Source organism: Grampus griseus (assembly GCF_964374135.1).
Source record: "Grampus griseus genome assembly, chromosome: 8".
NCBI lineage: Eukaryota > Metazoa > Chordata > Mammalia > Artiodactyla > Delphinidae > Grampus > Grampus griseus.
In genome coordinates this window covers 61,458,429-61,473,808 of record NC_139002.1, presented here as the reverse complement: position 1 = coordinate 61,473,808, position 15,380 = coordinate 61,458,429, and the positions used below count along the sequence as shown (strand labels likewise).

The 15,380-nt window shown below is 46.1% G+C and overlaps 1 protein-coding gene across 4 annotated transcripts in view; it reads right to left on the bottom strand.

The window, feature by feature from the left end:
• Positions 1-15,380, bottom strand: part of STIM1 (stromal interaction molecule 1) — a 194,465-nt gene that overhangs the window by 19,694 nt on the left and 159,391 nt on the right. For all 4 annotated transcript variants that reach the window (XM_082661253.1, XM_082661254.1, XM_082661251.1 and 1 more), the window contains exons 4-6: positions 14,992-15,103; positions 12,302-12,417; positions 1,677-1,854 (exon numbers count right to left, since the gene is read on the bottom strand). In XM_082661253.1, the coding sequence (XP_082517379.1) occupies positions 1,677-1,854; positions 12,302-12,417; positions 14,992-15,103 (406 nt within the window). The remainder of the gene's footprint in view (positions 1-1,676; positions 1,855-12,301; positions 12,418-14,991; positions 15,104-15,380) is intronic.

Sequence of the window (15,380 nt, the reverse complement as noted above, 5' to 3'; positions counted from 1 at the left end):
CCGCAAAAAAGACTTGTGCAGTGTATGGAGAAGGTGCTGTGACTGATTGAACATGTCAAAAGTGGTTTGCGAAGTTTCGTGCTTGCTGGATGATGCTCCACGGTCAGGTAGGCCAGTTGAAGTTGACAGCAATAAAATCAAGACATTAATTGAGAATAATCAACATTATACCACGCGGGAGATAGCCAACATACTCAAGATATCCAAATCAAATGTAGGAAATCATTTGCACCAGCTTGGTTATGTGAATCGCTTTGATGTTTGCGTTTCACATAAGTTAAGCAAAAAAACCTTCTTGACCGTATTTCCACATGCGGTTCTCTACTTAAGTGTAACGAAAATGTTCTGTCTGTAAAACAAATTGCGACGGGCGATGAAAAGCGGATACTGTACAATAATGTGGAAGGGAAGAGATCGTGGGGCAAGTGAAATGAACCACCACCAACCACACCAAAGAACGGTCTTCATCCAAAGAAGGTGATGTTGTGTATATGGTAGGATTGGAAGGGAGTCCTCTATTACGAGCTTTTTCCAGAAAACCGAACGATTAATTCCAACAAGTATTGCTCCCAATTAGACCAAATGAAAGCAGCACTCGATGAAAAGCGTCTAGAATTATTCAACAGAAAATGCATAATCTTTGATCAGGATGACGCAAGACCGCATGTTTCTTTGATGACCAGGCAAAAACTGTTACAGCTTGGCTGGGAAGTTCTGATTCACCCGCCGTATTCACCAGACATTGCACCTTCGGATTTCCATTTATTTCGGTCTTTACAAAATTCTCTTAATGGAAAAAATTTCAATTCCCTGAAAGACTGTAAAAGGCACCTGGAACGGTTCTTTGCTCAAAAAGATAAAAAGTTTTGGGGAGATGGAACTACGAAGCTGTCTGAAAAATGGCAGAAGGTAGTGGAACAAAACGGTGAATACACTGTTCAATAAAGTTCTTGGTGAAAATGAAAAATGTGTCTTTTATTTTTACTTTAAAAACCGAAGGAAACTTTTGGCCAACCCAATACTTAGGTTGGCTGACTGACTGGCACCTTCTCTTCACAGCTAGATCTTCTACAATAGTCTCTAAGCCATGTTTTATTTAAACAGAATACCAGACTATCAGAGCTAGAAGGCCCTGGTATTCTCCTAGTTCAATGCCTTTACATTACTGATGAGGAAATAAGTCCTAGAAAGGAAAGGGATTTACCCAAAGTCATACAACAAGTGAGTCTCATGAGATTTAGATGCTGTACAAGAAAGCAGGAAAGGTATTAGGAAGACAGATTTGTGAGGTTTCTTTGGGAAACAGTGAAGAACAGTTAATTATGTCTACTTCTATGGGAAGGGAAGCAGTCCAGAGGTGGGACGGAGGATAGAATGACCCCTAACTAGTCATCCAACCAGGGAAGCTCAAGACCTCTAACAGCTCCACACTTCTCCCTCTGAAGCTCCGAGGGAGAAAAGATAGAAATAAGCTTCTGCCCTGGGGAGGAATACTTGCCTGTGCGAATGGAATGGCAGGAACCTAGGCTCTGATGCAGGTTTGGAAGGATGACACAGCCTGGGCCTCTACGTCGTCGGCAGGGTCTCAGGAGCCAGACGGCCCACAGCGCAGGTGGAAACTGGAGGCTCCCAAGAGATGGCAGCACCAGGGCCGTGGGGAAGGGACAGGGCCTTACCTTTCCTGAAGGTCATGCAGACTCTGCTCAGCTCGGTGTAAGCCCTCCAGATCCTTCATCATCTTCTTCATGTGCTCCTTGGAGTAACGGTTCTGGATATAAGCAAACCAGCAGCCGCCCACACCAATAACGATAGACACCACAAGCATGAAGTCCTTGAGGTGATTATGGCGGGTCACTGCCAGAGAAGAAGGGCACAGTGAGTCGGGGTGCCCACTACACACTTAGCCCTGCAGACCCTGCTGCATCCCCTCCTCCACAAAGCCTTCCCGCTCAGGAGGAAGTCGTTTCTCTTCTTAGACACACACTGGCCACACTCTGTGCCATTTTCTCTACTAAGTCAAGGCCTAGTTTGGAAAGGATGAGAGGCCTTAGAGCAATACAGGATGCTTACTGGATCATACTCTCCTAATACACAGTGAAGAGAACTAGTGCCTTCTCAATACATCCCAGCCATTCTGGGCTGCGATGAGCCCATGTGCCCAGATGCAGTGGCTTTTACCCTACAGGGTAAGCAAGGCTACAGTGCTACACTAGGTAGAAGGGGATGGCTGGTAAGGGTACCAAGCAATGTCACTGGAGCCTGAGGACTGGCTGTGGGACTGAGATTATTGCAGGAGCTGGGTCTCCTGGACTACGAGGCTATTCTAGGTACAAGGTACAAAGAACAGAGCAGGTAAAGGTCTGCAAGTCTCATCTACAGAGAGCATTTCTAGGCTGCGGCTCAGCCCAGAGACCAGGTAGAACAGGAGTAGCATCAAGAGATTGGTACACATTAAGACATGACATGTGCCAGGAAGAGAGAATACCTCCAGGGAAGGCCTGGCAGCAATCTGGTGAGGTGCGAGGGCCCTGGCCGCCAGCTGGGGTTCAAAGCAATGCTCAGTCTCCAGAGCAAAACCGAAAAGCTAGACAAGGAATAACATCAGAAGATAAGAGTAAAAACCACGTCCCAAGAACTGAGCCCGCCAGAAGAGGGGCAGTCCTGGAGCCTGAGATTGGTCCCGGTGTGCCAGACCTGGGCTCTCGGCCACAGCACAGGAGACTGAAAGAGACACCAGGAGGGAAAGAGGCTGCTCCTGTAGGCCCTGCCTGCATTGTACTCCACTTGAGATAGAGCAGCTATGGCTCAGAGGGGCCCCAGACGAGGGAAAAGAGGTAATGAGGGAAAAGAGGTAATGACGTCCTGTGCACAGTGCGTCACCTGGTGTTGGGGAGGGGGAGGCAGGACTGACGGGATTTCCGTGCCCAGTAAGGACAAGGGGCTGAGGGGAATCCAAAAGGATCCAGTGGAGCCACCGAGTTGAGGCAGGGTCTAGACAGCAGGAAAAGACACATGGAGCTGAAATCCCACTGCACGAAGCTGAGGCCCAGTTTGACAAAAAGGGTTATATTCATAGCTCCTCATTGAAAGGCTGAGCAGTAGGACCTGGGGATGGTGTGGGATCAAGGACAGATTAGCACATTCTATTTCCATCCAAGGGAGGGGAGTTACTAGGTCCAGGGTGTAGCCGTGTCCTTTACGTGTTTATGCCAGACTCCAACAGAGAAAACTGAGGGTCCTCTAGCGGCCATCCTCTAGCTTCCCGGAAGGTCTATACTTCCAGCCATTCTCAAGTCCCCACTCTCCCATCCTTCAGGTCCCAAGAAGGGATATCTCTGCAGCACAGCGAGCTGCTTTCCTTTCTGGAACACACCTGCCTCCTATCCAGCCTCCACCAAAGGCTGGGGTACTGTTTGTCTCCCCTGTTTATTAAAGACTTTTCATCTTGGCTTCCCAGGGTTTCTCATCATCAACATCTCCTTTACGTTCCTACTCAAAGTCAAAGGTACTCTGTTCAAACAAGACTCCATGCGACCAGCACCCTCCCCCGATTACCTCCAACACTTCAAAGTTCTTAAGGTGGGCATATAGATTGGGTGTGGATCTATTCTATTCAGTCCCTTATTCTACCTTCTCTAGATTGATTTGAAACAAGATCCTATTTTTCCCAGCTTCATATTCTCATCCAACACATAAATAAAAATACTGAATGACCAGGGGCAAGGATAGGCTCTATCAGTCACTCCCTGGGTCTCTTCAGCCAGTTTTGACTCCACCTAAATACACAAGCATCCATCCCATATATCCCTCTGCCTTTTCAAATGCATAGCTGAAGCTCAAATATACTGCCTGTCGCATCCCATGGGCTACCAAGCTTGGTGGGAAGAAAATAAGTCTAATCTAGCTGGTTTACTCTGTGGCCCCTACTGATCATCCCTTGTCTGTAGGCCAGTGCCCAGCACAGCACTGACCAGCACACAGAAGGTATTCAATAAATATTAGTGGGATTGAATCTTCACTGACAAGCCTCAAGTGTGATATCTCCCTCTCTTTAATCCACATAAGCAAAGAAGGGAAATAGAGAAAATATAAAATGGAACGGGCATTTATATTCATTTCAAATTCTCACAACTATTCTATAAGGTAGAGTCTTCCCATTCTGTAGACCAGAAAACTGAGGCTCCAGAGAGGCACTGACTTGCCAGAGTCCATAAAAAGTGACAGAGCTTGGATTCAAATCCAGATTTGCCTGACTGCATGGTCTTTCTGCTACACCCCACTTTCTCATACTCATGCAGCAGGTATTGTTTCTGTTTTACTACATGCAAACATCTCTCACCATGGAGATGCCTATATCCCCTGATCTAGCCTGAGTTCAACTCTAAGGATTCCAAGGCCTGAGTTTTCCCACGAAACAACATGCTGGGAGCTGGCTGTGGCATTGTCATCAGGACAGTGAAGATCCAAAGGCTGAATGGCCAGGCCTTTGAGGTTACACGTAAGGCCTCATGTAGAGAAATTTTTGTTTCATCAGAGGAAGCATCCTGCACTTAGTATGAGGAAGTCTGGGTTCTATGCTTGCCTCTGCCCCAATCTGTCATGAAATTCATTTCCCCCATCTGGGTCTCAGCTTCCTCAACTGTAAAATGCATTATCACAGAATTACTAAAAGATCAAATGCATAGTTGTAAATGAAAGTGCTTTGAGGTGTTTGGAGACATTTAGATGGGCATATCCCATAGGTAATAAAGAATGTAGATGTGGGATTTGAGGAAGAGGTAGGAGTTGGAGAAGTAGATGTGAGAATTGTCAGTTCCTTTCAGTGGGGCCCCGGGCTGAACCCCACAGTCCTAAGGGAATCTGTGATGGTTTACTTTATGTGCCACCTTGACTGGGCTAAGGGATGTCTGAATAGCTGGTAAAGCATTATTTCTGGGTGTGTCTGTGGAGTTGTCTTCATAAGAGATTAGTATTTGAATCGGTACACTAAGTAAAGAAGGTCATCTTCACTAATGCGACTGGACATCATCCAATCGTCCACATGCCACTAAGGGCCTGAACAGAACCAAAAAGCAGAGGTAGGGCAAATATGCTCTCTCAGCTTGAGCTGAGACATCCATCTTCCCCTGCCCTCTTACATCAGCTCCCCTGGCTCTCAATCTTCAGACTCAGACAAGGACTCACACCATCAGCTCCCCTGGTTCTCAGCCTTCAGACTCAGACTGAATTATACCACTGGCTTTCCTGGGGTCCCAGCTTGCAGACGGAAAGATTGTGGAGCTTCTTGGCCTCCATGATAGCATGAATCAATTCTCATAATACATCTCCTCGTATATGTATCTATATACATAACCTATTGGTTCTGTTTCTCTGGAGAACCCTGACAAATACAGAATCTATAAACTATTGTGTCAGAAAAAGAAGGGAAAATAGGGAATTTAAGAGTCTAGTCTATGCCTTATTAGTGATGTACCTCTTCCTATCATAATCTCAATCCTATTCTTCAATTCCCACCACCTTCCCAGCCTACCACAGTTCACAGAGACCTGCCCATTCCTTCTCCTCTGAACTAGGATTCCCTGACCAACCCACTCTTTGGACAGCTAAAAACATGTATTATCTCAAGGTCTGCCCTAGGATTCCCTGACCAACCCACTCTTTGGACAGCTTAAAACATGTATTATCTCAAGGTCGGCCCTGTGTGTTTTTCAGCTTCCATGGCAGTCACCTTCTGGTAATCTGTGAGTTACTCAGGACCAGGGCACAAGACTTACTTATCTCTGTAGCCTCATACTTAGCATAGAGGCTGGCCAGAGCAGGTACTCAGCAAAGGTGGAAAGGAGAGAAAAAGGGAAGAAGAAAGGGAGGTTTTAGCAGGAAAGGGGAGATACAATATAAAGTGCACGTGGAAGGCAAATAAATACCAGCTCCTGGGATCAGAAAAAATATGGCAAGCTGTCCTCACAACCCCGACTGGAGCTCAGCTCTCAGAATCCACCTCACACCAGGGAACACAGCCACAGAGAAACCATGGAGGTTTCATGAGAGCAGAGGTGGCTGGCTAGGTGAACAGAGCGAACCCAGGGAAGCTGGTTAGGACCTGGGGAGCCAGAGGGTGGCAGAATTCCCAGCCTGAGTGCTGCAAACAGATTTTAGCAAAATTAGGTCAACTGTTAACACAATCAGGCCCGAGGCAAGGGAGGAGGGTGTAAACAAATGAGATGCTTACATGTGAACACAGTCAGGGGTGATAGTGAGAATTTTCAGGGTGCCAGTTAGCAATGAGAATGTGAGCCTCCAATAATTATCACTTTCTGGAATCCCCTCTCCCAGTCTATTCTCTCCACCGTTCTACTGCCCACACTAATGTATGTGCTAGGAGTTTCTCTTGTCATTTACACAGCCTTCTGTGCTGAGGTATCTGTTTAACCTGTAAGAACTATTTCTGGGCCCTCCTCCCTTCTGGTTGTAGCCAAAAACTGCCTTAGCTGCCTCACCTATGCACAGACACTACATAGGGAGCGGTTCTCCCCACAACTAAGCTGGGCCAGACTCTTCTCCCACCTCCCCCAGCTTCCTTCTGTGTAACTTCTAGCATTCATCTCCTGGCACTTCTTCCTTGCTGGGCCTTACACTGAGTGCTGATGACAGATGAACAAAGCTGTGTCTACCCTCAAGGAGTTTCCAGTTTAAAGAGTAACAGACAGGAAAACAGATTGTTATACAGAAAGCAGGTACAATTACTTTGCTGTGCACCTGAAACTAACACGATATTGTAAATCAACTATACTTCAAAAAAAAAAAAGGCAAATCTGAAATAACAAACACACAAAAAAGCAGGTACAAAGGGCTGTGAATCCCCAGAGGAAAGTAAGAGGGAAGGGTTGAGCATGCCCGGGAAGAGGCTGGAAAGGCATCCTAGAGAAGGCTTGAAGGGTAAGTTGGAACATAACAAAAAGGAGAAAGAGGGTAAGAACAGCTGACAGAGACCAGAGCAAGCTGTGCCAGAGAGGCAGCTACTCCTGCTTCCTGAGGACTTTTCCCTATTACCTGAGCCACTGAGGAAGGAAGACAAGGTGCAGTCTCGTCTTTTCCTCTATCACAAAGGAAAATTCCCCAGCCCTCGCAATTACTGGGCAGGCCTCTCTCTGCACCCTTCTCTGCACCCTTCTCTTTGTGCTAAGAGCACAAAGGGCACATAAGCCCTTAGCCCGAGACCAACCACAGCAGGCATTACACTAAAAACAGTAGCTATCATTTACTTAGGGGAAACTGGGACACAGAGAACCTTAGGAATGTGCCCAAGGTCACAAAGCGAGTGAGTGAGTGATAGAGCCAGTTTGCTTGATTTCAAAGCTAAAACTCTTATATCTTGTTTCCTCTAACACAAGTAGAGGGTGGGATAATACAGTAGAAAAGAGCACTGAAATGTAAGTTAAAGACCTAGGTTTAGGGGGCTTCCCTGGTGGCGCAGTGGTTGAGAGTCCACCTGTCGATGCAGGGGACACGGGTTCGTGCCCTGGTCCGGGAAGATCCCACGTGCCGCGGAGCGGCTGGGCCCGTGAGCCATGGCCGCTGAGCCTGCGCGTCCGGAGCCTGTGCTCCGCAACGGGAGAGGCCACAACAGTGAGAGGCCCGCGTACCACAAAAAAAAAAAAAAAAAAAAAAAAAGACCTAGGTTTGAGGCATGGCTCTGCTATTGAAAAGCTGAACGACGTCTAAAAACTCACCTCATCTGGGCCTCAATTTCTCCCTCAGTGAATCATTTGCTGCCCTAATGAGACATCAACTTAGGCCCCAAACTGAACACTGTCCTTGGGCCTCTATGTCTCAGAGCACACCTGACACCTGACTAGCGGCACGGCCAGGAGAGCCCCAGGTGGGCCAGCCTGGAGCCAACTCTGCAGGTGGAAAAGACAGGAAAGCACCTGTGCTGCTCTGTGGCCACATGGGGAGGACTGAGCTGTCTGCCATTGTCAGGACTCTGGGCCGAGCCAGTGTGATCCCTCTTCCGCCTTCCCAAGCTCTGAGGCTGCTGTGAGTGGATGGATCCTGCTCGCTCAGCAGACACCCCCAGCTACTGTAAACAAAATTTTGATTTGCGATTTCTCAAACCTCAGACCCGTTAAGACTGGGAGAGGTAGCCATGACTGGAAACTGAAGTGGGCCCAGGTGCTCTGGGGGTGTTTACTACAAGCCTGTGGTGAGGCCTGAGCGCTCACCCTGGATGTAGAACCCAGCAGAGCCAGCACAGGCCATCACTCTAAGTCCTACGTGAGTGCTGCACAGGGAAGAGCACTGACCTAGGGATTTCAGTCCATGCGCAAATGGGAAAACAGAGCTGAGAGGGACACAGATCAAGGGATTCTTTGCAGATACCCACCAGGCATGGCCCCGCCCTTGCAGAAGTCTCCTGGCAAAGAGCTTCCTAGTATCTTCCTCAGGTTCCAGCTGGCAATTTTCAAAATTTTTCTTTAAGAAGCATCAGCAGGAAAGTATAAAAACAATCTCTGCCATCAGGACAGCTGCTGGATTCCAAAATCTTAGCTCCCAGGAGTACACCAACTCTACCTGAGTCCTTGAATGAGAGAGCCAGTAAGAGCCTTAACGACCAAGCCCATTTTACAGATGAGGGAAGCTAAATCTAGGCAGGAGAACTAAATTGCCAAAGGTCACTTGATAAGGCAAGGGCCAAATACAGAAATCCTAAAAGTACAGGATACAGGATACAGGAGGAAAGAACAGACCTCCTCCTGTCTTTTACACAGAACCCTTATCAACCAAAGGGTTCTTGCCCAAAATCATGGAATGTACAGCTGAAAGGAATTATAAGGATCCTTTAGTTCAGCTGTTTCATGATGCAAATCAGCAAACACATACTGAGAAAAGTGACCTACACCAGGTCACACAGTGAGTGGCAATTCTGAAGAGACCAAGGTGCTTTCCTAAACTTTATAAGAAGTTCTCTAAATGGAAGTCCAGGAGTTATAAAAAATCAATTTGTGTATAATGATGATGATGATGATGATTATGATGGAGATATAATCCACATACCCTAAAGTTCACTCTTTTAAATTGTACAATTCAGTGCTTTTAGCGTATTCACAAGGCTGTGTAACCATCAGCACAATTAATGTTATAACCTTATCATTACCTCAAAAAGAAATCCCATACCCATTACCAGTCGCTTCCCATTTCCCACTCCCTCCAGCCCCTGCCAGCCACCAATCTGTATTTGGTCCCTATGGATTTATCTACTCTGAATATTTCATATAAATGGAATCATACAATATGTGTCCTTTTTTATGTCTGGCTTCTTTCACTCCCTCAGTTCTGTCACTTCTTTCACTTTTTTAGGCCACTTTTTTCAAGGTTCATCCGTGTTGTAGCATGTATCAGAACTTCATTCTTTTTTATGGCTGAGTAATATTTCACTGTATTTATATACCACCACTATTTATCCATTCATCCATTGATGGATATATGGGTTGCTTCCACTTTTCAGCTATTGTGAATAATGCTGCTATGTATATATACTTGTTTCAGTACTGTTTTCAGTTCTTTGGGTACATTCCTAGGCATGGAATCGCTGAGTTACATGATAACTATGTTTAATTTTTTGAGGAACACTATTTTCTACAGTAGCTGAACCTTTTTACATTATCACTAGAAATGTACAAGGGTTCTGATTTCTCCACACCCCTGCCAACACTTACTTTCTGTTTTTTGTTTTCGCTTTTATTGTAGCTATTCCTAGTGGGTGTGAAGTATCTTCTTAGCTCTAGTACCCCTGCTCTGCCAATCTCAGAAATAGTTTTCTGCTGACCTCTGACCTCCCTTAGATTAGGTCATATGCAACCTATAGGCTATATGAAATGAGTCTAGGATAAGATACTCCTGTCCTGGTATCAGTCTAACCAGCTTCACCAAGGCTCCTCTTGCTGGCTCTGACCTCTGGGACTCAGTACCATGTATGTACTCAGGATTCTGGTTCCTATGCTCTCCAGCCCTAGCTGATTTTTCCATATACAATCCTTGCTGACTTTAACCTGCAGTTTCTAATGCACCCTTTCAGATATGGTAAATCCTATTTTGAATCAGAACATGTAACAGTTAATATGTCTCAGAAGACTAAGGAAGACTTTCAGGCTGGCGGAGACCTCCCCTAACTAAGGTGTGACAGAGGACAGCCTCTGCAAAGATAGCTTAGCTTTCACTGCTGGGTTTGATTCTTCTGGCAGAAGTGTTCTTGCTGGTGTATACAAAGAGAGGGGAATAGGCTGTTAACGGAGAGAGTTTAATAAAGCCACTTCCCATTTTTCAAGAGTCAGCTCAAGAGTGATCCTCTCCATAAAGCTTCTTGGTCTGCAATTGAAAACTCCTCCCTACTTTGTGCTCCCGCCTGAACTATGGAATGACTTACACGACAGTTATACCACCGTATTTGTTGACCATTTATTCAATTTGTTGACATGCCAATCTCCACTCAGAAGGAACTTCTTGAGAGTAGGGACCCTGTCATGCATAGTGGTACACAGTAGGTGCTCAATAAATGTTAGTGGATGAATGAAAGCCCATTGCTCAGTAGGCAGGGTGGGTCTCATATAAAGAGTAGTGACTTCGCTGTGTCATTTATTCAAAACTTATAAATGAATCACAAGAAAAAATGTGTCCTAGGACCAAAAACAGGGCAACAAAGGAGATGGAAATGGTCTTCTCCCATGTTGCTCTGTTTCACGTTTTCAAAAGATATAGACCTTCTGGAAAAGGCAAAACTATGGAGAAGTAAAAAATCAGTGATTGCCAGGGGTTGAGGAGGAGGGCAGGGTAAATAGGTGGAGCACAGAGGATCTTTAGGGCAGTGAAACCATTCTGTATGACACCACACAGATGGATACACATCATTATACATTTGTCGAAATCCACAGACTGCACAACACCAAGAGTGAACCTTAATGTAAACTACAGACTCTGGGTGATAATGCTGTGTCAGTGCAGGTTCAGCAGTTGTTACCACTGTGACATCACAGTGTACCACTGTGGTGAGGATGCTGATAATGGGGGAGGCTGTGCATGCATGCGGGCAGGAGGTATATGGAAAATCTCTGTAGCTTCCACTCAATTCTGATGTAAACCTAAAGCTACTCTAAAAAATAAAGTCTAGGGACTTCCCTGGTGGTCTAGTGGTTAAGACTCTGCACTTCCACTGCATGGGGCACGGGTTCAATCCCTGGTCGGGGAACTAGGATACTGTGCAGTGTGGCTAAAAAAAAATTTTTTTAATTTTTTTAAATTAAAAAAATGAATATAGGGAATTCCCTCGTGGTCCAGTGGTTAGGACTCGGGCTTTCACTGCTGTGGGCCTGGGCTCGATCCCTGGTTGGGGAACTAAGATCCCACAAGCCGCATGGCCAAATAACTAACTAACTAAATAAATAAAGTCTATTAAAATTTTTTTAAACCACGGAAAGTACAGACCCATCCACCTCTATTGAGACATCAGCTTGGGCACCTGTCAAGCCAAATGCACGGACAGGGAAATGTTATACTGCCCATGACCCTGCCTGCCAGCTGCTTCTCTGGACTGGTTCTTGGTTCTATAGCATTCTGCTGCTGGCATCCTCAATTGATGCCAACAGCTCCCAAAGGGCAGGGAGTAGGCCCTAAGAGACTGTTTGGTCAAGACTAATTTTCTAAGAAATCTTGCTACTTCTGTGCTGAGTTCACTTAGAATAAAAAAAGGTTGGCAAGGTTGGCCCTTCCCACCTCGCAGATCTTCAGGAGTTGAAGCACCTAATACCCTCAACTAACCCTGGGTTGAAGAGACCAAACTTCCTTGGTCTGAGTGTGTCTCTATTGATTCAGTGAAAGCCTGCTTAATCCCGTTTGTCTGTCCAAGGACACAAAATGTCCAGCAATCAGTTCATACCCTCTGCATATCCACAGCTGAGAGCAGGAACAGCTAAATGGCACTCGGCCCCTTTTGGGTGACTTTTTATACCTGAGCATGCCATTCATATTTTAGCGTTTGTATCCCTGCTCAGGTTGTTTCCTCCACCTAGAATGCCCTCTCCTGCCACCTCCATGGAATAAAACCCTATCCATCTTTAAAGGCAGAGGTCACACGCCACCTCTTCTATAGGATGCCTTCTTTATCCCTCCCCTGGATCTCAGCAGCATTGTGTACCTCTCTAGAACATTCATTTTATCCCTTTAGGGCAGACCCAGGACCTCAACCCAGCCACTCCAACTGCCTTCGGGTCCATGGCACATCAGTAGCCCTTCTTGCCACAGGACTCACAGAGAGGAGGCCCAAAGAGCACTGTGTCCAGGGCCTTCAGCTGCAGCTTCTGCCGATGGCTCCGGTCTGTCATCTTTAGCACAGTCCCTGTCATGGTGGTGTTGGTTACAGCGAGCCTGTTGGGACAAAGAGTAGGGGCTCAGTTCCCTGCCGGCAAAGCAGGAAGGATCCTGGTAGGACTACCCACCTCGCCCAGGAACACTTCCATGACTTCTAGCTCCTGGCGATTGCTCCCCTCTGCACTCTAGCACACAGAGTCTGTACCAGTGGATCTCAACAAGCAGTGAACAGGACACATAACATTCACCAAGAATTTGTTCACCCTTCTCCCCATGTCCACCATCTCCTGAATATCCTACTCTCAAAGGATTATCCATCTGTAACCATTCCCACACCCAACTGTAAATTTTCTGTTGTACTTCTCCTTCCAGGGATTATCCACTATATACCTGTCCCCATACTCCCACCATTTGCAAACACATTCACCTGTCCAGCCCAGGTCAAAATGTTATGCCACGTGACCCAGCGATTCTAGGGACCTCTGAATTATCCTAATCCTAACACATTGTCATTAAATATAAATCTGCTGACAACAAGCATTGCATTAGAACTTCTAAGAAATGAGAGATGAGCTAACATTTAATAAGCAGCTGTGTATATCTCATATTGTTCTGACACTTTAGATACAATACCTCACTTGGTCCTCACACTTTAAGAACCCAGTTCTATTATTAGCTCCATTTTACAGATAAGAAAAATGAGACTTAGAGGTAAGTAACTTCCCAAAGTCACGCAGCAAGTAAGTGGCAAAGGCAGGATACAACGCAAATCTGCTAGATCCGTCCCATTATACCACGCTGCCTAGGGATGGGCCTAGAAGCGCCCACACTCTACCCCACACCCTACTCTCTGAACGCTCCATGCTTCCTGCTGTCGCTAAGGTACCACAGCTTGTTTATCTCTACCCCTATGCCCAGCCTGGCTGGGTCTGGTCTTGGATCTAATCCTAGTCACAGAATGGCCAAGTGAGCGCACTGCCTGAGAACTAACTTCTTACCCTATGTTTTACAGTTTTAATCCAAGCCATAGCCGTTCTTCAAGATGGAATAGGCCAGGGATCCACAGGGCAATACTGCTATTTCCATGGGAAAGAAACCTAAATCCTGGAGTTTCATGGTCAATCATCTGTTTAATTGTCTGTCTTTTCCACTAAACGTGGAGTTCCTCAAGGCAAATGTGAGGTCTAATGCATTTCTTTGTCCTCAGGACCCAGGAGAGAGCATGGCACATGGTAAGTGCTTGGTAAAGTTTTGTTAAATAGAACTAAACTGAGTATTTCCAGGAAGCCTATTTTCAAACTACATGGGGCAAGAGGAAGGTGCAGTGAAAAAAGCAGGGCACTTAGAACCAGGCAGACCTGAGTTCAAATCCCAGCTCTGCCACTTACCAGCTCTGAAAAATCATAAAATATCTGAAGTTCAGTTTGCTTGCCCGAAAGTTGGGATAATAATTCCTTCCTCCCAGAATTGTGATTATCAACTGAAATAATAGGTAGGAAAGTACCCTATAAAGGGATGTACAGACATTAAGATTATTACTCTCTCAGAGTAGGGAGAAGCTGTGAATAAGAGGCTGCAGGCAGCAGAGGAGGGACCAGCCAGCTCAGCTAGGCCTGGACAGCAGCGCCCGGTAGCCCTGTGGCTGGAGGCTGCGATGTGTGGGCATTCCAACAGCTTCCCCTTCCCCTTTCCCCTTTGCTGAAGCTCATAACCAGATGCACCTACATAATAAGATGACAGATTATACGTAATCAGCACTTACCAGACAGTAAGCCCTTTGAGGGCAAGGGCAGGTTGTTGTCATCTTTATCCCCAGCACCCAGCACAAGTGCTTGGCCCAGAGCAGTTACCCAGTAAATACTGGGTGAATGAATAAGTGAATGGATTAATGACTGAATGACATATGGCGCTAGTTTGACATAACAAGAAGTCCAAGCAGTATTCCATCCCCTCCCCACACCCACCCCAAGTCCTAGTACATTGTGCCTGAAAGGGAGGCAGAGCTAGGGCATAACAGCTGTCGGAAGAGTCATTCCAGAGAGGAGACTGGGGCCAATGGTAGTCAGCCCCCACCTCTGCACCGGTTCTTTAGAGCAGATAAACTGCAGATGGATAGTTCCGGGAAGGTTAAAAGAGCCCCGAGTCCCCTGGGCAACGAAAGAGGCAACTGCTGGGGGGACAGCAAAAGAAAAAGAGAAAAAACACAGGCTTTGAAGTCTACCCAGATCTAGGTTCAAATCGCAGTTTTGCCTCTAACTAGCCATGTGACCTTGGAAAAGTTACTAGGCCAGGTTCATCATCTAGATACAATAATACCTACCTTACAGGATTGATGTCAGAATTAAATGAGATACTGTACATAAAGTGTTGAGTAGAGTGCCTGGCATACACTAAGCACTCAATAAATGGTAGCTATTAGTACTAGTCCCAGGATTGACAGAACTATTAAGTAAGAGAATAGATGTGGAGTGTCCATATGCTTTCTAGCAAGTGCACAGTAAATGTGAGAAGTCTACAGATCCTGCCCTGAAAGGGGTGAAACTTCAGTTAACAGGTGAGAGCAACGTGAGGGCAAGCCGACCCCAGCCCATTCCCTGCACCCCCAGTGAGAGAACCCAGTCCCTTCCTGACCTCGGCATGGCATGGCCACTGAGCTGCAGCTTCCGGAAGGTCTCCTCATACTGAGGCAGCTCCACATATGTGATCAGCCACTGCACCACCTCATCCACGGTCCAGTTGTATACTGCGGGAAGAGATAAGCAAAGCCATGACTCCAGAACACAAGCACTGCTTGTTCTTACTGTCACAGTCTCCACGACCTTAACATTCAGCACATGTCTACGTGTTTAACAGATCTCTCTCCCATAAAATCCCAAGTATGAAAGGAATACATACAGTACTTTTTGTCTGACCTATAGGGGATGGACTTGTTCTTCCACTATTCAAGTATCTGGGATAAAATAATCCTTAATTATTATATAATATACTACATTATATATAGTATTATATTATATATTATT